Source organism: Brachyistius frenatus, unplaced genomic scaffold (assembly GCF_029030835.1).
Source record: "Brachyistius frenatus isolate BFR_SWC_R1_liver_20210118 unplaced genomic scaffold, ASM2903083v1 Contig_20, whole genome shotgun sequence".
In the NCBI taxonomy this organism is placed as follows: Eukaryota; Metazoa; Chordata; class Actinopteri; family Embiotocidae; genus Brachyistius; species Brachyistius frenatus.
The window spans coordinates 3,003,484-3,027,054 of NW_027210619.1; the positions used below are offsets into that span (position 1 = coordinate 3,003,484).

At 41.2% G+C, this 23,571-nt stretch overlaps 2 protein-coding genes across 4 annotated transcripts; one reads left to right on the forward strand and one right to left on the reverse strand.

The window, feature by feature from the left end:
- Position 1: 1 nt before the first annotated feature.
- On the forward strand, positions 2-13,739 carry otoa (otoancorin). The gene is made up of 29 exons (XM_069695967.1): positions 2-82; positions 832-922; positions 1,063-1,124; positions 1,599-1,620; positions 1,804-1,852; positions 2,134-2,272; positions 2,524-2,586; positions 2,692-2,885; positions 2,968-3,101; positions 4,051-4,169; positions 4,269-4,408; positions 4,802-4,907; positions 5,037-5,246; positions 5,326-5,496; positions 5,711-5,851; positions 6,013-6,062; positions 6,498-6,618; positions 6,718-6,836; positions 6,944-7,085; positions 7,606-7,799; positions 7,893-7,983; positions 8,181-8,304; positions 8,434-8,672; positions 9,434-9,583; positions 9,661-9,803; positions 10,239-10,375; positions 10,543-10,640; positions 11,722-11,875; positions 12,681-13,739. Exons 2-29 carry the CDS (start codon positions 865-867, stop codon positions 12,761-12,763), a joined length of 3,453 nt encoding a protein of 1,150 aa, XP_069552068.1. The 5' UTR covers positions 2-82; positions 832-864; the 3' UTR covers positions 12,764-13,739.
- Positions 13,740-15,537: 1,798 nt separating this feature from the next.
- znf687a (zinc finger protein 687a) lies at positions 15,538-23,532 on the reverse strand. Of its 3 annotated transcripts, XM_069695964.1 has the most exons (12): positions 22,879-23,532; positions 20,727-22,737; positions 19,867-20,122; positions 19,554-19,720; positions 19,255-19,439; positions 18,990-19,166; positions 18,746-18,908; positions 18,391-18,630; positions 18,184-18,296; positions 17,639-17,738; positions 17,041-17,565; positions 15,538-16,684 (listed from the first exon to the last, which is right to left on the reverse strand). In XM_069695964.1, exons 1-12 carry the CDS (start codon positions 22,947-22,949, stop codon positions 16,676-16,678), a joined length of 4,017 nt encoding a protein of 1,338 aa, XP_069552065.1. In that variant the 5' UTR covers positions 22,950-23,532; the 3' UTR covers positions 15,538-16,675. The 3 variants fall into 3 exon arrangements, with proteins under 3 accessions (XP_069552065.1, XP_069552066.1, XP_069552064.1); XM_069695965.1 differs by having other exon boundaries at positions 15,538-17,565; positions 23,206-23,532; XM_069695963.1 differs by having other exon boundaries at positions 15,538-17,565.
- Between the last annotated feature and the right edge of the window lie 39 nt (positions 23,533-23,571).

Sequence of the window (23,571 nt, forward strand, 5' to 3'; positions counted from 1 at the left end):
AGCACGCATATTCTCACCTCGTCTACATCTTGTTTTGAAACATTTTTTTTCGAGAATCTACCAGGGAGAAGACACAGATTCTGTAAGTAATAATGTATTAATACACAGATTCTGTAAGTTCTTTGTTGTTTTACAGTCTTTCTAATATGTTGTACTTGTGTGTCATCACAGTAAAACTTGTGCAGACATGATACATATATATATTTTGTATGTTTTAGTGTTGTTGTTTTTTTTAAGCCTGAATTCATAATTCTTCATGATCAACTATCTGTGATGTAATGGTTCATGTCAATGCATCATATAAGCAGCAAATAGATAATTATATGTTAAAAGTTTACTTTACAAGGGAACAAGCAAGGTCATGGGATATATTGTTTTTAAAAGGGAAATTATTCTCATTAGTCTCGACCATACCAGTAAACAGTGGGTATATTCAAATGAGAAGTCAAATCAATGGAAAGCAAACAAATGTATTGAAGGCAAAATGCCAACATGCTATCAGGAACTCAAAGAGGCTGACACAATGTTGTTCCCAGAACATCATGTACATTGCCAAACCTGTTTTGCACTGCGTGTTATCCTCCAAAGTCCACAGAGCCTCCCATAGGATGAGTAACACAGATGGTTACTAGGGTGGTATGATCACAGGTCCTCAGAGGAGGAAGTATGTCAGAAAAGTGGAGGTGGCTCACATGGAGACGGGTTCCATAACAACTGACCTATAACAAAATCGTGACATCCAGAAAGAGTCTCAATAAAGCCAAATAATGAACTTTGTCAAACTCTCTTGGAATATGTGTTGATGTTAACATACACTTTATGTAATGTCAGCGTGGTGAACAGAAAGGCAGGCTTTTTTTTACCATGGCTCCAAAAGGAGGAACATGGCTCTTACTACTCATCCTGGCTTGTGCAGCCTTGGGTAAGCAGCAAAACCAGAACATGCATTGTTCCCATCTGTAACTGTCAAAATACATTTAATAGTATGACTCTATGTATGCACATTTTGTGTACGGTATATGTGCCTGTTCATAATTAATCATTACTACTGTGTCTGCACAGCTATGCCTCCAAATGGGATGCATGGAAATAACGCTGACTTCAAGGACATTGCCAAAAAACTGGTAAGTAGTTTCTTGAATACGAAGTTGCACACAGAAGAACTATTTTTGTTTTATACTCAATGTCAAATCAGCAGAGCAGACATTTTCACAGTTGGTGTGAGTTAAAGATAGATTTTAACCATGTTTTTTCATAATCATGAGGTTCCAATTTTATTTATTTATAGTAATTGTAATTAAAATTGCATCTAGCAGTTTTATTGTCAATAAGGACAAATGATTGGAAACTAGTGTAAAAATTATTGTATCTCAGATATATTAAAAAAAAAAAAAAAAAAAAAAAAAAAAAACATCCAGGCGCCAGAAATAACTCTACTGCTTATTAGATCTTAAACTATAGTATTTCTAAACCAAGATTTTCAGGATTTGGCCCTATAATATGTTTTACATTGTGAAAAACCTCATTCAGCGATTTTAAGCAGTAAATTGTCTTACCTTAAACATCTAATCATGATATATATCTCTTTTTTCCATCAGATGATGAAGTGCCAGAAAAAGGGTGAGAGAACTCTGAATTCACTTTTAAATTCAATCTTAATCCCAGTACTGAAAATATATTTGAGCCATGCATGTGTGTTTGCCAACTTTAATATGAGTCACAACTAATAAATGGCAAATAGTTTGACCAATCTTGTTGAGTTTTTATTGTGCAACATATGAATATGGAGGCCTGCTGTTACAGGATACCCGGTGCCTACTATGGGGCTGCTGAAAACTGCCGTCAGTAACAGGTAATTTTCTACATGTGTGAGTCTCTGTTTTGTATTTTGTTAACTTTCTGAAGCAGCAAATATGAGCTGTGGGGACATAGTGCACATGTATTTTCTCTAAAACTTAGATCCTGCCAACCATCCATTTTAAGCCCATTTACTTGAAGTGATAAAAAGTATGAGCCTTTTCTTTTGGCTGGTATCAAGCTTCAGCCACTTTGTATGAACAGATGTGTTTGCTTTGTGCTGCAAAAAACAGTTCTACTCACCGGCTGTTATTTCCACTTTCATTTTTTTCGTAGTGACTTGCCTGTGGAGGACAGAAACGCTGACCAATCCAACACACTCCTGTTCACTTTTAAACATGTCCTGAATTTAGTCACTGGGGGTAAAAAACAAATCTCACCTGGTCAGCGCCCTTTGGATGTTTCAGATATAATGGTATGAATACAGACTCACATACACCCACACTCATCCACATAGGCAGTACACACACAGTCACACACAGTTTACAAGATTTGTTCACTTAAGGAAAAAAACTGTAATTGAAACATGTCCATATTGTTTTTCTATCAATCTGTGTAGCAGGGCAGTCCCTGATTATCTGAATCAGTAAAATGATCTTAATGGTGTTGTATTTATTGTTCATGGTTGAATCACATATATTCCATGTGTCTTTTGTCTCTGATTAGCCAAACAAGATGTGGAATTCCAGTATGCTTGTGGCCATGATCAAGGGGATGAGAAACTCTTCTGTCAGTACACTACTGCCAAAACCTTAACAAAAAAGAACATAATCCATGGATTGATCAATGCTGCTCTCTGGCAATATTATCATGCCATCTGTCTTGTTCCCTCAGGAGTCATTTGCATGTTACATGCAAGCATTCATGGCGCCTCTGTCCTGGGCTACTGTGTGCGCACAGACTGGAGACAACGTTGAATCAAACGACTATGACACTCTGCTTTCGGCTGCCAAAACTATGCTGCAGGATATACCTTCTACAACAATTAATCTTCCTACCAAATTAAAGAGACAAAAGCTAAAAGATATGTAAGTATGCTTTCCTGAAATTATTTTGTCCACTGCCTCTTAGCAACTTCTCTTAAAACTGTACAACTGCTGTTGGCTCCAGGATGAACATGCTTCAGGAGGTGTATGATCTAATGTCTAACGGTCAACGGACTCAGGTTGTAAACTGGGCAAAAGAGCAGATCACTCAGAACAACTTCAACTGTACAATGAGCCGACCATCCAAGTCAAGATCAAGTAAGAAATTAAGTCAAACCAGAAACCACTTTTTTCACTAAAATCTAGTCTTACACACACACACACACACACACACACACACACACACACACACACACACACACACACACACACACACACACACACACACACACACACACACACACACACACACACACACACACACACAGGTTTGTTTGTATCACTTCAGAGGCCTTTACATTGACTCATATTGATTTCATTGAGACTTTCCCTATCCCTCATTATACCCTCTTGTTTAAATCTAACTTTAAACCTAACCTTACCCCAAATTTAAACAAGATGTTCACCCAAAGTTTTAATAATTTATAGTATAGCAACTTGCTTTTTGCTTCCCATTTGTTATTACTGTGAAAATCTGATCAAATTCTACCTAATTCAACTTCAAACAGAAAGAATAGGATTGAAAGAAAGAAGGCAGAAACTATAGAAAGGAGAAAGAAGAAAGAAAAACCTTATCAACCCATTCTAAAGTTGAATTGACTATGTAGACAGAACAACTAGTTCTGGAGAGATGAAGAACAAATGAAAGTGAGAGAGATAAGCAAAAGAAAAGTGCAAATCTTACAAAGCGAGTGAGGATTTGTTAGATCACAAATTATGGTCACAAAATAAAACCGACATGGGAAAAGTACACACTGCCTCACTGTACTTTGTTTATGTTCTCCTCAAAGTGCAATGAAGCATTTTGTATTTTACAGAACACTCCCACTGGTATTTGCAAACCACAGTATGTTTGCATGTTTGCAAATGTGTTCGATGTTTTGATGGAACTTATGATGACAGTACAAATCACAAGCGATACAGGCAAGTGATAGTCTTTTGCACTCAGTGTGGGGCCGATGTCAAAAGAAAGTTTTCTGCCTCATTTCTGATGGGGATTTTATGTTAGGTGTGAATGCGCATTGTAAACTCTTCCTTCATTACATAGTGGCGATGGATCGCTGCCAACGTTCCCTGGAATGGCTGGATTCGGATGCGCTGGACATGATGGGGCCTTACATTTCCCGTTTGACACCAGAAGATGTTGATTCTTCTCCCAAGGAAAAGGTGAGTGGCCAAGCAAAGAAAGTAAAAAAAACAGATGAAACTGGGAACAGCAAGACTTCAATGTTTGTCCCTGTTATTTTCCTTCATGTTCTCTTCTAGCTGTGTGAATTTTTCCACTCAGCTAAGCTCAAATCCAGCATAAAGAGGGCAAAAAAGATGCAACCCAGTCTGAGCAAGAAGATTCTCCAACGAATTCAAGAGTGCGACAGTCAAAAGGAGTTTTCAGTGAATGTGGATAGGTAGGTATTTATACAAGAGCGATGGTACATAGAATCCATTAAAACTGTGGATTAGAACATTGTTGGAAAAGGATCTAAGCATTCATAACTTATCTTGAAAATTAATTTTGGTTTTTCATGTTTCCATGTCATTTCATAACAAAACAGAGAAAGATAGAGGAGAATACTCTTCTGAGTTTAATAGTTTGTGCTCACTGTGCTGGGTAACCCTAAAAGTCACAGCCTTGTTGAGTGCTATGGTGGTCTTGGATTTTTAAGTGAAAGATTAAAGAGAGAGAGCTTTATTATAGTAAGGTTATATACACATCAATGTACAGTATGTTATATCAATGAAGCCTCAATCAATTTCAAGGCTGAAATAATTACCCCGTTGTTGCCTTTGAACCTCCTCAGGCTTGGCCTTCTGGCTTGTTATTTGGATGCTCCAGAATTGACTCCTGATTTCAGCAGGAAACTCCTCCCTCAGCTTGACAACTGTAGCAACCCCACAAGCAGAACGGTATCTTTCCCTGACCTATACTTACCCAAACTTTAACATTTATCTTTCTCAGCCAGAGAAGTAACACATTTTATGCATCTCGAGAGTGTCTTAATTATTCTCTGTCTTTTTGCCCTCTGTGGACTCAAGCTGAAGAAGCGCCTTGTCAAGTCTGTGATGTCAAGTTCCAACATTTCTCAAGCATTACAAGAACTGGGCACTAGTATCACCTTGTTGCCTCTCAAACAATTCGCTGCAATCCTTTCCAATAACGCCAAAGAGCTTCTCATCAATGAAAACATCCGATGGACGAAGACCCAGCTTCGCCTTCTGGTCAAGAAAGTGCTGAGTAATAAGACGGTAAGGCTGTGTGGCTAACAACTTGTCTCCGATAACTGTCCTCCTCGCTTGATCCTTTTCTCATTCTGCTTCCCCTCAGTGTAATGAGGTATCGAGTGAGGACCTATGGGGCCTTCAGTCGGTGCAGGAAGGTTTGTCAAGCTGTGTACTTAAGAACGTAAAACCCCAGGAGATCCTAAGTAACACAAAGGCCCTGAAGAACATCACCAAGCGAATGAGGAAGGGACAATTGAAGGCCATGATGCAGGGGGTAAGTGAGGAGAGAGTAGGAGAAAATAGAAGTGAACTTATTGATTGAGATTGAGTCTTTTGGAGATAACTGAGAGAATACAAGATTAATGTGAAAATCTAACAAGAAGCACAGTGGATTGTATTTCCCATAAAAGGTTATGTGTGCTATCTGTGATGTCCTTTAAATACATTACAAATATAATTTTACAAGAATACAATTTTTTTGTGTGTAGCTGCGTAAAAAAGTGGATCCTTCAGAACTAGTGCAGAAGTTGCCTGGCCGTTTGCTTCGCAGCATTTCTATTAACAGTCTGGACAAAGCAAACATCACCTCTTTGGACCAAGTGGAGAGTAAAACCTGGACTCGACCGCAGGTAATGTTCCTAAATACCTTGTTCCTGCCAACACCGCTGAGATATTATGTCAACACGGCTGTTGTTCCTTTGATATCTTTAACATAAACTACCTGGCCACTTTCTTGATGTTTTTACTCAAAACGTGGTGCCATTTTTCTTCTTTGTTGTCTTTTACTTAGGCAGCATATCTGGCAAAGAAGATGCATAAACTAAAGCAGCTTAAGTACAGGTGAGATATAATTTTGTGAACAAATTACCAGAAACTCCTCAGAGTCCAAAACAAGAGCCTTATTTGTATAACAATAAAAATTTGGTAACATTAAACCATTAACCTCTAAAATCCCAACTATGCCAGAAAACAGTGTAATCATGTAGGACAACACTGCTCACAATAATCAGATGTTTATGAAAAAAATGTTTTATCAGGATCTTTAAGACCACAACAAGACAAATTAACTCATTTGTCATTTCTGACACTTCTCAAAATATTGAATGTAAAAGAAATTAACAAGCTTTACCAAATTGACGCTTAATGCAGACATATTATATATAAATTGTAGGGTGCTTGATGTCTTCATGTTCTTGTTACTGTATGTAAATTTCTGCCATTGCCTAAAATAATTTGACATACTTTTACATTATTACATATTATCGGCCAAAACAGGCGGCTGCATTCCATCTGGCAAGGCATAACCTGTAAGATGATTGACGAAGTTGCTGACGACGATGCAAAGGACATGGCTGATGCCATTACAGAAAATCCCCAGTGGCTCTCCAAAGTTCAAGTAGGTCTTCACTTACACATACAGCATACACACACCGTTATCTGTAAATAAAATATGTAAAATGCAGAGAATACTCACCGATAACAAACATGTTTTCAGGCTGGATGCGCTGCTCGAAAGCTTTTTTCAACTTTGGAGAAAAATAGCACTGACTATTTTAAAACCATCACTGAAGAGGAGCTGAAGAATATTCCCACATCCTTATTTATTCACCTGCAGTGAGCAAACATTTTACTCCCATGTACTCTTTGTTATCACGTTATCGTGTATTTAAAAAAAAATAACTATGATGAAATTTAACAGTTCTTCATTTCATTCAACCCAGGCATCAGAAGGTGAAGGACTTGCCTGACTCTGTGTGTCCTGTCTTCCTTGACAAGATGGAAACGGCCAACCTGAGCTCATTGTCTCCCAGTGCCCCGTCCCGCCTCGCACTCATCCGAAAAGCTCTGTCCTGCCTAACCAACGTAAACACAAGGATACATACAGAGTGGTGACAAATTAAAGGAAAAGCTGACATAAACTGTTAAGCCACTGCCTGCTCCTGGGCATTGATTCTCCAGGTTTCTGACACACCATTGTTTTAGGGTATATTCCCTCACTTGATGTTCTAATTGCAGCCGGACTGATTCTATATTTTTTAAGGCAGATTCTGATGTTAATGTTTAAGACTTGAAAAATCATTGAAAAACATATAACATGTAATCTCTATATAAAATCCTTTACATCACTTTTTAAAATTGTTGTTATTGTTATGCAGTTTCTTTTTATACTGATATATCTGCAATAAGCCAGTATATCAGCCTGAACAATTTATTTGTCTAGTAATTGATGATGGCAGTGGAGAGTGCTGTCTAACACTTCAAAAGCATCTTTTCCTTTAAATTGTCAACTGTCCATAACTACCGTTCTGCACCTATTCAAACCACATGATAAGTTGGTCAACTCATTTGACAACAGTCTAAGATGTTTACTGTGCATTTGCAGGGGACAGATTTATCTGGACTGACCACCGAGGATGTGTCCAGGCTTGGACCACTCTTGTGTGAGATGCCACCTTCCAAACTGCGCCTAATGGCCCCTGATGTCCTCAACTCCAGCCTTCAGGTCATTGCTTCCTGCCAGCACATTCCTCCACGCCACAGGGAAGATCTAATGCAGCTGGTCAACCAGAATTTTGGGTAAGATATGCTCCCAGTGGACATTGGAGTTATTGCAGAGAAAGACAGAGAAAGCCTAATGTTTTTTGGGGTTTTTTTTTTGATTGTCTATAGGAGTCCATCTGATTGGTCAGCTGAGACTATGGAATTATTGGGTCCTCTTGTTCTTTTGGATGATAACGCCACATCTGCTCTGCCCAACAAAGTGTGTATCCACTTTCTGCCTTACATGTAGCTCATAATCTTTTGTTTGCTTTTTCACATGTTCATCAATAAATCATGAATCACTCAAAACCAGAAGGGAATTTGGTTTCCTGATTGCCATGATTCATGCATTAGAATTTAGACAGCATTTCCAGTCTTTATTTTTGTTAAGTTTTTCTTGCTTTCTTTCTCTGTTAGCCTTGGATGAAGGATGTTCTTTATTTCCTGAAGTCACGCCTGCCCCAGGTTTCAGACCTCCTGAACAAGAAATTATTTGAACTTACAACCACAACATCAAATTCAGCACGTAAAAAGAGAAGCGGTAAGAAAATTACATCATGTGGTTACCATAATTTGTTCGTGATAATGTGTAAAACAATATAATGTGTTGTTCCATTCCGCATTTCTATTTCTCACCCACTCTGTGTCTCTCTTCTTCTGCCTTTCTCAGTCAACAGCAAAGGAAATGGTAACTGCAGCGCTCGCACTGAGAGAAGCAGTGACGGTCGCAGTGCTACAGAAATAACAGAGGCTTTGATTGAAGAATTGGGAGAAAACAATGTCTTCTGGACAAAGGAACAGCTGGACATGATATCAAAGGACACTTTCCTGGCTTCTGTAGAAAAACTTGGGGAGATCTCCGAGTACAGTGCAAACCAGCTAGCGGTGCTCAGTCAAAAAGTAACTGAGGTACATTGGTGTCACTCATCCTGTATCTGAAGATTCACCAAGCAGTGGGCACCCCTGGTGCACTGATAGAGGGAGAAAGTCAATTTACCATTGTCTCACCTTCATTTCTCGTTTATTTTAGTCGTTGGCATTAATTCATTTTGGGGTTGACATTGAAGGCGCTGTCGTAATGGGTTGTATAAAAATGATTGTGGTGGGGAGGGCGGCTGATTATTATGATTCACTTATTTTTAATCGCAAGACTTCCATGGCTTTGTTAAAATTTTCAGTGTAATGTCTCAAAATAATATAATATTGTTGAATTGATACTTGTTTAATTAGAAAAACACGAGAAAGCATTTTTTTTTTTTTAAATGGTTTTACTATTTAAAACATAACACCTGAATAGAGCACAAATTTCCTCAAGATCTAGGTTCACATGAGACATTTTATAAGAAATCTAACAACAGCTATTACCACTGTCTCAGTGAATAAATTAACTGGGCACACTTCTCTGGGCAGCTCAAGGAAAGACATAAATAAAACAGGAAAACCCTCCGCTGTTCTTCTCACGCAGTCCCTCAGTAGCATCGTATAACAACATATTCTGATGACTTCTAAATATCCAAATTAAACTTAAAACTCATTCACAATTAGACTTTTTAGGGTTGTAATTCCAAGTGTCAGTGTGGGAATCCTAGAATTTGTGTGCATCACATTCATTTTATGAGCACAGTCACACTTAGAAATGTTTAAATAAGCATGTCTGTATGTTTCTGAAGGCCTTTGGCTCAGTGTCCGAGATGGATGACCGCGTGGTGATGCAGCTGGGATGTTTATCTCAGGGCTTCTCCACCTCCGACCTGGAGAAGCTCCCCTTCTCTCTGGACTCTCTGGAGGACATTGCCCGCTGTGGCTGGAATGAATTGCAGGTGAAGTATAAAAAGAGCCTCACATGATTGTGACTGTTATCCTGATTACACTCATGAAATGACTCATGTCTCAATAGTTGGAGTCCGTGTGGAAGGCTTTTGCTAAACGTAGCAGCCTGACAGCGCAGCAGCTGGACGCTGCAGACATGGTCGCGCTGAACCGGTTCATCTGTGGCCTAAACTCAAGCGAGTTAGGACAGCTCAATGTGGACGCCTTCAAGTTTGTACACCATACAAAACTCACTTATCATTTTGTCTGTCACTTTCTTCCAGCTTCTTGTATTCACAAATTATTTAAAGTACAGTTAACTTGTCATTAAAAAGGGGGTGTTGCCTCACAAAAGCACCCGCTACAACTAGGAAATTAAAATGTTTAAGGGAAAGAAAACAACAACAACAACAACAAAATTGCCAAATACCTATTCTTGTCTCAATTTACTGTAACTGTCTGTGCCTCACACATCTAAACTCATTAACCTCACTAATCTATACAACATTTATCATTCCCTCCCCATTGTTGATCTTTGGTCCCTACTCCATTTACATAGCAATGTTAATTAACAATTCTGGATGCATTAATCATTTTTTTGTGAATCCTGAATAACATTTCTTTGAAGCTTTTTGTATCATGTGTGGATGTTTGTGTGTGTCACAGGGATGCTGTGGGCTCAATGGATGGTATTCAGTGCTCCTTAAAGGATGTACAGCAGTTAAAAACTCTTGCTGTGTCTGCGTTTGGAGATCCCAGCACCTGGACTGAAGCACAAGTATCTGACTTAGACAACATCGTTGGTAAAATAATTGATTTTACTTACTTATTAACCAAACCTCGAAGCAGTATCCCTCAAAAGAACTTTAAACTGCTGGCTGAGGGATAAACTACTTTTCCCTTTTTTTTCTTTTTTTTTTTTCTCTCTAGCATTTTTTTAAATTAATTATCATCTGTCTGTCTCCCTCAGCTGGGTTGAATACAAATGAGTTGGCTTCTTTGGACCCTCCTGTCTTCTCATTTCTCAGCGAGACTTGTATCCCCCTTTTTTCTCCCCAGCATTTTGCTGTAAGTACCTTTCTGTAACCTTTGTTTGTTTGTTCTGTGAGCTGTGAGCCAAACCCAGTGATGGAAAGAATCTAAATGCATTTATTACCATTTACTGCATTTAAAGAGGCTATAACCAAAGTTTTTGGGGCAATATGTTGTAAAATGTTAGAGGGCTCATTACTTCTAACTAGTGTTTGTTTTTCACTCTCACCAGTCTCTTAATGTTGTTTTTGACCGAAGCAGGCATCTGTTTTTGACAAAAAGCTCTAAAAACCCAGAGTACACTCAATTCTCAGCCCCAAACAGAACGGTTCGTGACCAGCTGGTGAACATAAAGGAGTATTTATAAAGGATCAACCGAAGAGACAAATGTTCCCCTTAGGAGTCGGCAGAGACCAAAAACAGAGCTGAAACTGAATGAAATTGCGATAGTATTGTAACTTAAGTATTGAGATAATACCGTATTGCAACTTAAGCATTGCGATAGTACCACATTATGATTAAAGTACTGCCATAGTATCACATTGGGATTTTTTTTTGTACAGCCATTATTTTTTTAAGATATTATTTTCATTCAAAACATGCTAAACTTAAACATGATGCTGATCTCTTTTTCCTATTCTTTCTAGGTTGGGTTCTTTAAGGATTTATTATTATGTTTATTTATTATTATGTTTATCTATTGATGTATTAATATTATTAATGAAGGAGGAGTACTTCTTGAATTTTCAAAAATTTAAGTGACACACTTTGTTATTATTTCTTGTTTAAAGATGCTGTCACTAGGACTTTTTTTTTTTTAAACAAGTAGAAGAGTTCAAAAAAAATCATTCAAATCAAAATTGTTCTTTTTTTTCATAGTTTTCGCAAGGCTAAATGCTGTTCAACAATTAAAATCAGCTTAACCTAGACCAAATCCAACTAAAATGGGGCTAACGTACGTGCATGCATCAGTGATAATACATATGCATTATAGTGTATGTACTGTATTTGTACAATTTTGAATGCAAGACTTTTAATTGAAATGGAGAATTTGTACACCTATTTATCACCACTTTTACATAAGTGAATGTAGTATGCCCTTCAATTTTCCATTCAGGCACTCTCTGGTATTCAACTGGCAGCTCTTGGGCCTGACAATGCCGCCATGGTAACCAGTGAACAGCGAGCTGTGCTAACAAAGGATCAACTGGCCGCCCTTAACAAGGCTATGACTGGGTCTCAGGATGAACAACAAAGGTCTTCCCAGTCAGGTAAGAAAACACACATTCATAGCATTACATCAATACATTCTTCACTGTTTAAATATTGCTAGTGTATTTTATCATTTATTCAACATGACATTATATTGACATATTGATAAATCTGCTTTGGAACATATGGAACAAATTCATTCTGCAATCAAAAGATGTTTAAAAAAATAAATAATAATAATAATAAAAAAACATATTTAAAGGTAATAAAATATATTCTAGTCTGTAAATCCATTGCCCCAGTGCATTCTGGGGGCATTCCCAGCACACCTGTGTCAATGTTCATGTAATCACATGTTCAGCACTCAGTCAATCAGCCCAAAACAATGCTGATCATAGTTTCAACTCTCTACACATATTCCCTCCATTTTAAGCACAAGAAAGCTTTTTCAAAGATAAACAAATCAATCCTCAAACTGCTTCCAAAGAACCACATGAGCTGGATGAGAGTTAACAGTATTTTAGCCCTACATCAGCATGTTAGCCTGAATTCGTTTAGCCACATTTGAAGAAGAGACTCAAAGCCATCGTCATATTGCTCCATCACAAACAAAGGTTTAAACAACTGTACAATTATTTAAAAGGGGGATATTTTAGTATGGTGTTCACCAGTGGCCAAAAATAACTAGTTATTGCGGGTTGAGTAAAAAAAAAACTAACTTATCATCTAACTTTTCTTGGCATTACATTATTTCTTGAGTCAAACGTTGATGCACATCACATTATTCAGAGTAAGAACTTGTCAAAGTTTGTGGTTTTCATGATCTCATTTGCCTTCTGTTTACATTTACACTCTCACGTCCAGGAGCTCCATCTCTGAGTGTGGAAGGGATCTCGGCCTGCCTGAAGCCCCTCCTGTTTCTCCTCATGGGGTTCCTCCTGCTGTGAAAACAGTCATCACATACAACTGCAAAACCTGTAGGAGCTTCAGCTAACTTCACACAGGCAGCCTTGTTTCGTGAGGTTATTATTAGAGAACACTTGCGACAACATGTAATTCTTTCAAATTGATCTCATTTAAAGATGTTATGCATGGCTTGTTTGTTCAAGATAATTTAAGTGTGATTGTAGAAGTGTAGCTACAGGACACAACATAATCAAATGAACTAGTAAGTAAGGCTTCTTATATTATTCACTCTATATAATCTCCCAGTTATATATTTTTTAAGAAAGTATATTTTAATAGGATGAAGAGGGATATTTAATGTTTGACACTGTCCACTGTATACGTCTATTGTTTGGATTTTTGCTATGTACTGAAATAATGCAGGGTGACAAATGATTGAACTATATAACTATATACGATTGTTAATATAGTGACATAGTTACTGCTGCAATGATATCTGTAGACAAAAACGCGAGTTAAAGCCAATGTGCCCGTTTTTATTTTATATATGTATGGGTGTATATATCCGGTTAGAAATTGTTTTTTTTCAATACACAGACAAGTAAAGTTAAATCGAACAATGTGAGTTAAAGCACTGGATAATCTCCTGAGAAAGTACACACACACACACACACACACACACACACAAGACACTAATGACAACAGTACATTAAAGTGCGAAGTCATTTTTAAAACTCTGAAGAATGCATGGATATTAGCATGTCTCAATGGAAATTGCTTATCAGAAATATTTCAGAAATGCAGCAGTTTATCAGATAATAGGCTAAATAAAATAAAAGACATAACTAAATATACGAAATAAAACAAATTTGAGCACCCATAACCAAGCACGCTACGGCAGAAATGACAACATTTGGTTCTCCCTTCAGAATATCTAATTATTATCTTTAGTCGATTATGTAGGACAATGATTTAAATTTGTAATGGTGCCAAAGATTAAAGAAATATGTTTAACATGCTCTCATGTTCTTGGGAAATCACAAGAAATAGACATAATTCATACATAGATTTTTTTTTTTTTACAGTAATATAATTAATGCAATATTTAGACAAACATATACGTGCATACAAAAAACCCCACAATTTTACTTCCATCTCTAGCTCACTAAGAGGGAATGACTCAGGTAATCTGATGTAAATGCTAAACATTCTATTTAAAAAAGGTATTAAATGCTAATTTAAATGTTTTCGAAAGTTTTACCCTGTAAGTATTGTGCCTACATGTCAGATTATTGCTGGCAATTTTCCAAAGCATTGTCAAAGATTGCATCCCATTTTTGGTTTTTTTCAGTGTGACATAAATGTAAAGATGCAGGGACTTGCTGAGAGAGACTCAGCAATAGTCGTAAATATTTAAATACATAGCTCTTCAAACCAAGTGACATCGCAATATGCAAGATAAGGTATGACACCGACTACACGTCAGTCAGGGTACAATTTAGCAATTTTGTGATCTGCTGAATACAGCAGTAATATATACTGCGACATATCGGGATTAGTGACCTTTTTTTCCACTGCCAATCATGTCCTCAGAGCAAAACCTTGCCAAAATCAGTTTTATGAAATAGTCCTCAGTGAGGCTGTTTCCATTTGGCTATTTTAATCCAGACATATTTGGCCTGACCCTGATCGGATCACAAATTGGCCAGCTTTAGGCCGAGTGTCCACCGTGCATCAACATGGCTCTTGGGTGACCATCTGAGATCGGATCTCACTGCAGCTCAACACGTGACCAACGTCACGAACATATATAATTAAAAGAGAACAAGGACAGGAACCTGAACGTCAGAAACCCAAACGATTCGGGTCCAGATTAATTAATTGTTCCAGCACTCTGTGTGTGTGTGTGTGTGTGTGTGTTGGAAATTACAGGAGATAAACCACAAGACAAACCGATACACGAGAAGAGGAGTTTAAGTTAATGCCCTGTCTGTTACAAATATAGGGCTAAGACGTATCTCACGTTTGTAAATGTTTGAACACTGAAGTTTGTAAAACTAATTCACAGCCTGAAACGTGAGGACCTGTTCGGCTCGTTCGATTAATTAATGAATTCATTCATTAATGGGATATACCCAGAGGAGACTTTGGTGAAACAAGCGTCGTGTGTGTTTTATTTCACTAATCAGCTGCTTTATAACGTAAGTTTGCGGAGTTCAGCTGCACTGCGGAATCACACAGGAGATTTAATACAAATAAAATAAGAGCAGGCGGAGATCAGATCTGGTGAAAGACTGAATGGAGAAAAAAAATAAAAAATCCAGAACTAGCGAACCTGCACGAACGTGACGGTAACACACCGGAGCACCAACACAGGAACGTGGAGCTGCATTTATTTTCTTTTTGATATTCGGAGGATGTCAGCTAAGTAGGCGGTCCCACAGCGTGTTCTCGGGACGCATTGCTTTCCCACTGCTAAACAAATGTGGACACGCATGCCCGGCCACACCCGAACGTGGCCTGAACAGATCGGATCTCACTGCGGCCTGACTGCGTTTCCACCTGTACTTTAGCTGGTCGCTTGCGATCTGATCACGGCCAGGTCGGATATGTCTGGATTGATGAAGTCTGTTCCTCTCACGTCAGTATTTTTTTATTGCAGCAAAATGGGATTGTCAAGCAGAAAGAAAAACCAATACGGTCATAAAAACAAAAACAAAAAATGTAACATGCATCTGACAAGTTTCAGCTGTTTTGAGTTAGACGGGGTAAGTAGGACTCTAAAAAAGTTGTCTATGGAGAAAAAAAAAATTCCTTTTGATGAGGGCATCCCTCCATTGCAGTTTAATTAGGAAACATTATACGTGAAAATAAAAAAATTTAAAAAAAATTAACAGGTTACCCATCTCGAGCAAAGCTCAAGTATCTGCTAATTCATTTTCATGTACACAAATAAAATGCAAAGAAGCCGGTGGCTTAATTCAAAGTTAGGATTGAAGCTAAAATATTATTGCATGCCCTGGAAAATGACTGGCAATAAGTTAAAAGTACAGTTAACAGCAACTGAAGCAACATATTCTAAACCACTGCAATGATTCTTTAAAAATATGTAAAAAAAAGAAAAAGAAGAAAAAGACTTTACAGGAAAACACCTGTGCTGTGTTCCAAATGACATACCTCCCTTAGTACGCTAACAAATAGTGCTCTTACATGTCAGGACTTTTACTTGTGTGGTACTTGAATTTTGAGAGTAGTGTTGTTTCAAATCGCACACGGCGTTCTGCGCTGACCAGAAATGACCTCCGCGAGTGAGTAGATCACCTGCCAAAATAACCGCAGCTTTAATTATTACACCCAGAAATGAACATGCTGTTGTGCCCTCCGTTTTAACACACTCAATAAACGCACTTATGGCTTCTGTCCGGCAGCGGTAGTGAAGAAGAAACACTTCCGTGCCGTGTTCGGGAACACCTGCAGCTTCCTCGTATGCCTTCATTTGAAAGTTCTTTACATCGGTGGCCCCGCCCCTTTTCCTCTGGGTAGCCAAGAGGGCGACCGTGTAGGTATGGAAAGTGTCCCGTGTTTCATACTTCTTTTCTGGACCGTTTCGAGTGCATCATCCTGGTACTTGTAGTGCACAGCATGTTTCTGTACTTGACGGTGTGAACGCACTAATGCACTCAACATAGTGATGGTTAGTACACGAGTATGTCATTTAGAACACAGCACCGGGTTACTGTTCAGGAATTTCATCAGTAGGATCAAAATATTGAAATCAAGACGGGTACATTCCGCTGCTGTTTTATCCGTAACATTCATCGAAACAGCCGTCATGGTCGCAGCCGGGTTCGATTGTTCAAACAGTCACAGTTCACTGCGGGCACATGCAGCAGTGAAGGAGTCAGACTGAGCGTCCAGTGAACGGGAAGTCGCTCTCATGTCATTAGCATCATTCACGGACACTGAAATGCAGCATTAGAGCCAAAGCGTCAGAGGGTTAAGGCTGGTCTCGAACAGTGAAAATCACATTTGACTGTTTCACAGTGTACTCAGAAAGACTCTACAATCTAGACTACTACTCTTTGGTAAAAAAAAAAATTAAAAAAAAATCAGTGCATAGATGCATAGCTCAATTTAAGGAGAAAATAGCAATAAAAAAGGCACTTGCAAGTATTTTTATCACCTACAGGTACTGATCTGTTCCCTCTACGTCATCTCAAGTAGGTTTTCCTGTGTTCCTGGCATTGATAAAAGCCATACCGTGAGTTCTGAAGTGTGTATTCAGATCTGTTGCCTTTTCAAAATGCTTGCCACACACCTTACAGGCCAGCGCTCCCTCCTCTTCTGTCCCCTGGCCGACGGAGGGCTGACTGGAGGGTGACACCGGCGCGGAGCCATTCAGAGGACTCCTGTCATCGCGGCCCCTGCTGTTACCAGGCGAGGATGCCGAGTGCACACCGACAGTTTGTTGGTTGTCGGGAAGTACATCTCTAACTTTGTGGCTGATGAAGCGATGGCGTGACAGGGAGTTGGTGGACGTGAAACACACACCGCACTGCTGACACTGCAGACTGCCGCCGTCTGTCCCGCCTCGTCTGTGCTGGCCGATGTGCTCCAGGAACGTTGCCTGCTCCTCGGTGCTGAAGCCACAGGGGGCACAGCGAAACCCAGACTCGGGGTGCGGAGCGAGAGCAGAGGAGAGCCGTGCCTTCTTCTCTGGACTCGTCCTGTCCGTGGACTCGTCGTCCTGCTCCATCCTCACAGCTCCCCTCCGTCTCCGGCAAGTCCCTAACCCTAAACTGTGGTCCTGTTCTGATGAGCTGTCAGCCTCGTCACCGGGTCCCTGAGAACCGGAAGACAACGATTAAGGAAAACATCTCTTCCCGTGTGCATTCTCATGAGAAAACGCGGCTTACCAACAGTGTGTCCTGGCTCACGGTGTTCGTGTGTTTCAGCTGAACATGCATCTCCAACATTGCTCTGCTGCTGAAAGTGTTCTTGTCCTCATTACAATGCCTACACACACACACACACACACACACACACACACACACACACACAAATGTACTCCGACATGATTACAGTAAATGTTGTCGTAGGCATCATATTTTAACAACACAAATTTCAGGTGTTATAACTCCGCCTGAGGTTTTAAGCAAATCTTAAACAGTTAAATAAGACTTTTTTTAAAAAAAAAGGTTCCCAACCTTTGGTCTGTGGACCCGCACTGGGCCTCGGAAGGAACGCATGCGATTAAACTACAAAAACGTTGGATGACTATAAAACTTATGGGCAAAAAGAGGCTTCAATCAGGTCAGTTGAACAAGGTGCAATAACTACGGTGTACTGATTTTGAACTTCACCTCATAAAATCAACATTTCAACATATGAACCAAGTACCAGAAAGGTCAACTGTCGTAACTTAATAAATATGGAGGATTGACAATAGGGGGACACTCACGGGCAGTGAAAGCCTCGATTCACGATGGTGTGTTTCTCTCTGATGTGACGCGTCAGACTGGAGGAGGTGGCGAACGAGCTCTCACATTTGTTACAGGGAAACTTCTTCAGAATCTACACAAACATAAGAAATACATATCTATATATCTGCGTGTGTAAAACTACAATAACAAATCTTACACGGTAAAGCAATGGTGGACTTCCAGACCTTGCCATGCTTGTCACTCATATGTTTGATGAAGTCTTCCCGGTCCCTGTAGCGTATTTGGCAAGGTTGACACCTCCAACATGACGGGGTCTTTGTCTTTTCGGTCCTCTTTTCTTCTTTTTCTTCGTCCATCCATTCTTCTCCATAAGAGCTCTCCAATTTTCCAGAAGGCCTCGAGCCAGATGAGGCAGCTGGAGGAGGCAAAGGCAACTCTTCTTTTAACACGGCAGTCTTGTGGGTCTGAGGAACAGAGAGAACCGGGTAAACAAAAATATGAAAGTGAGTAAGAACAATTCTACACTGAAGGGCTCTGTATTTCTGTGCTACATTGGACACAATATAAGCAACGACGTACCTTGAAATGTTCCAGTAGGGAGTTTCTCTGAGAAAACAGCTTGGTGCACTGAGGGCATTTGAACACATGCACCTTCTGATTGGTTAAGTGAGTGTCAAAGTGGACATGCAGCAGGGCCTTCTGCGTGAAAACAGTGTCGCACATGACGCATTTATAGATCAGCCTGTAAAGGAAGAAAAACGGTGTCAGTTAACTGAAAAGAAAAAAAAAAAAAAAGGGTGTTCGAGCATATACATGCACATACATAGTCTGTCCTTCAGTGAGCGTCGGATGCTGGGCAGTCATGTGGTTCTGAATGCTGGGGGCAGATTTGAAAGCCATGGGACAGCTGGGGCACTTATGGAACATATCACAGTGAGCCTGTTGGATGTGAGACTTGACCGAGTTGAGCCCTCCAAACACCACCAGGCAACTGGAACATCTGGAGAAAGGGTGGGGGGGGGGCATGATCAGTATAACATCACAGTATACCTGAGCTTAATTAAACAAGCACACGGGCGATATCGCACCTGTAGCCGATGCGGCGGGAAAAGTGCAAACAGGTCTCATCCAGATGTGTTTGAAACTGAGACTGCTTGGCCGAGCCGCCGCACTCTGGGCAGACGTGCGGTGGGCAGCCCTGGTGGGTGCGCTGATGAGCTGCTGCACTGCAGCTGTTGGGCAGGAGCATGGGAGGAGAACACTCTGAGCAGGCCTGAACAACAGAAGAGAGCAAGGGGGCAAAGAAAGGAATCAATATCATTTTAGCATTTTACGAGACACTTCAGGAAATTTCTCGCCCTTTTTTCTTCACACACTCGAGACTTACAGCGCCGTTTCCTGGTTTGACTTCTTGGAAATGTTCGGCCACCTCTTCCTTGCTGCTGAACTGAGCCTGACACTCAGGACATTTATTGCTTGTATACTGCAGCGCTTCTGCTTTCTTGCTGGGCACTGGTTGATTTGTCTGAGGCGCTGGCTTCGGGGTGGCCTGGCCTAAAAAAGGACGATGGTGGGGTGATGAAGGAGCGGAGGACAGAAGAGACGGAGAAAACACACCGAAGGAATGTACACTTGTAATCACATCAACAAAACAAAAAACAAAAAAGAAAGAAAGAGAGAGAGAAACAGTGTTCCCTTACCAGCTGCCGTTGGCTCCTGCTGGCAGATCATCTGCTCCACAGGTACAGGTTTCATGACCAGGTGTGAACACTGCATGATGAGGCCTTTTTCTTTGTGCTCTCTGGCATGTAGAAGTAGGCTGCACTTGTTGAAGAAGGCCAGTCGTTTGGCACAGTGGTTACAGGTCACCTCAATTCTCAACGAGCGCCGATCGTAGTGCTGCGCCAGACTCTGCTCCAGGGCGAAGGCATCGCCGCACTCCAGACAACGGTAACCCTGCAGGGGATCAGGCATCCTTCTTCTCAGACGGGCTACACAAACCAAAGCTATGTGGCTGCCGTGAAATCGCGAATTCATACTCGTACAAATTTCCCTCCTGCATATATTTCCTTTTACGTGACTTAAAACCAAGCTGATCCTCAACAGTTGATGAAGTCGGGCTGCTTGTCTTCATCAGGTTTAACCATGATGCTCAGCATGAGGGCCAGACCGACCTGATAATCTACTCTGGGTTTGTGCAAGTTACACAACTGAGCCAAAGCAAACCATTTTTTAATACCAGTTGAACTTGTTTCCTTGTTTAGTCAAGTCTGTCGTTTTGTCTCCAAAACGTCAGAATACAGTGAAAATGTCCATCGTGAAAACTTGTTCATCAGCAACTTGTTTTGTGCACCGCTCAAACCAAAGCCTTCAAGTATTCGGTTAAATATCATACAGCAACACGTTGCATCAGTTGGAATGACTGTTTGGCAATTTGGTTGAAAAATGACGTTATTTATAACACCACCAAATGGATGCAAATCAATATAGCTGCTGATCTGTTAATTGATTGATTGTTTCGGGGGGGTATAGGGACATAAAAGACATGAGGACAGATTACCTGTGCAGGAAGAGGAAGTCCCCACTCGGCAGGAGGAGAGCTCAGATCTGGTTTATAAATGGGCAGCAGGTTCTTGTTGTTGAGGATTTTGTTGAAAGCCTCAACCAGGTTGGTCTGACTCTTCGATATGATTGCCCCGGTGCTGTTGACTATGGATGCGGGCCTGCTGTTGCTTTGAGGGGGGAGCAGAGGTAAAGGAGAAGGCAGTGTCACCCCACTGTTAAGAGTTTTTTGTCCCAGGCTGCGCATGTTGATCACGCCCGGGGCGACTCTGGAAGAGGAGGCGGAGATGGACGGCAGCGCTGCGGTTTTTGTGATGCTCACCGCTGTGGGCGAGACCTTTGGCTTGGCGTCCACTGTGGTTTTCTCTTTAACCGTTCTGGCTCCTTCTAGTGTTGCGGCGCAAGCGTCCTGCAGCATCGCTACCGCAGGCAGCTGCTGCAATGTCTTCCTTTTGGATCTTGTGTTACGACGTTCTGTTAAAGGTTTTTTCTTGTCCGCACCCTTGGTAGCAGCTCTTCCAGTTCTTTTCGGTGTCACACCAGTCGCAGCCCTTGCGGTGCTGCCTCTGGGCATCCTGATTTTAACTTTGAGTGGTCGCAATGGAGGCGAAATGGACTCTGCGAAACCGGCAGACACGACGTCCTCAGCACCAGCATCACAGTTCTCCTCATTTACATTTCCCCCATCTCCAGCCACTTTCTCGCTCAGCTTCTCGGTGTCAGCTGCCTTATCCTGACTGAGCTCACTTTCCATGAGCTCCTCTTGGTGATGCGACTCCTTGGGGTTGACAGCTGAACCTGGTGTTGAGCTCAGATTATAGCTGCTGGTTATATTGGGGACAACAAGACCGGTCTCACTGGGCGGCGGGCTCTCAGGTGAGTCTCTCTCATCAATCACATGCTCTGGGTATTTTTCTTCTTGGACAGATGCAGAACTCGTGCTGCCAGACGGGAGGCAGTCCTGGGGGCTGTTTGGGTGAGAAGCCGAGGGGGGAGAGCTGCGGGAGGAAGGTCGCACGTCCTCGTCATGCGGTGGTTGAGGTTTTTCGGGTGCCAGAGAAAAAGCGAGATTAGGAGGATTAGAAACACGAGGAGTAGTTTCAGGAGACCCGAGATGATCTGAACGCAGCTTTGGTTTGTGTTTAAATATGGGAGGGGAGAACATTACAGGTTCTGGACTCTCCTGGATCACCAGCGGACTTCCCAAATCTGGTTCCGAGTCGTCCTCATCTGTGTGCACAACATGCTTTATGCCTGTTTTCATATTCCCGTTTTGGGGTAGGGGGGAAGATGATGGACTACCACGGAGACAAGCATCATCTTTCTGTGGAGAGTGAGGAGAAAGATGAGGTCTGAAATCGGGTGGGGAGGGAGGAGATGATGGGCTGGGATCAGCGGGGGTTGAAGACTGGGCGTAGAGGAGGGGCCTTAAACTACTCATGACATCGGTGGCGTGCTCTGCCGATCCAGGCTCAGCTGCTTTACCGCCTTCACCCTCATTATCGTTCAGGGTGGATCTCAGAGGTGATGCCGGGGAGCGTGACTCGGACCGTCCCCGATCGCCGTGGACAGATTCCTCGAAGCCGTTGGCGATCTGAGGCTCCGCGGCAGCACCAGCGGACAGTTTGGGACAGAGCTGCGAGGTGAGGTCGTCCAGCTTGACCTGAACCCGGCAGGCGGAGGCGCTGCTTGAAGGATTGTCTGTTTTAAGCCTGAAAGACTTCTCTTCCTCTTCAAAAGACTCAGACCGCACTGTGTTCTTCACGATAACACTGACCACGGGGGGGTCACTGTGCGGGGCGGGGGGGCCGGGGAAACAAGGGGGGGGGGACTCACGCTCTCTGTCGTTTGCAGTCGTCCCCACCGCGTCCTCTTGCACCTCATCCGGACTGGACTGAATGGCCTCCTTAGCGTCGATGTCAGGGATGTCAAAAGCTGCCAGCAAATCGTCAAAGTCCGGGGTCTTCATGTCCCCCATTGCCGGCGCAAGGCTTAAAAACCTATCGAGGCTACAAACGCAACAGTACATTTGATTTAATCAAGACAGGCTGACCACAGCGGAGCAATGAAAGTTAACACTTCTGACGTGTGATTTGAAAGCGAGAGCAGCTCGGCTGTCACAAATCAAGGCCAAACAAAGCTTCACTTACCGAGACGCTGGTGACCAAACTAACGCGTTTAAAGAGGCGCAAAATGCGAGATAAAAGTTGCAGCCTGACATGTGAAACTCAAAACTGTCACGTTGCAACAAGTGGGCGCTTCTGCTAGCGGCTAGCTACTTTAGCAAAACGACTGCTAGCCGGCCTTGCTAACATCAACCGGCTGGCTTTCCTCAAGTAGACAACAACAACAAAAACTACACTTAAACCTGTACAAACTACTGAGCTTATGAAATGTTATGTTTAATGCATCTTTTGTTTTTTATTTTTTTAATAGATGAAGCGAACATTTGCTCACTTGTATGTAATTTTCGTTACCTGTCAGTAAGCGAAGTAGGCTCCTCACTTCCCTCTCGGTCGCATACGTTCCTCGTCACCAAATCGTGCGACGGAGATTTCTTAATAAGCGCCCATGTGTTTACATTTATAATTAGTAGTCGTCAACAAAAATCAACGTGTGACACGTGCTTTCAATCACTAAGTTGTTGTTGTCAGTCTAAAACTGGAAAGATTTACGTACATGTATAGATCTACTTACTTGCTACCAAAGTCTGTCCTCATATAATTTTTATTTTTAATTAAATTTGTATTTAATTTATAATATATATATATATATATAAACTTTTTTTTTTTTTTATCTGTCTCAAACTTCTTACTTGAAGTTACTTGAACTCAAACTTCTTA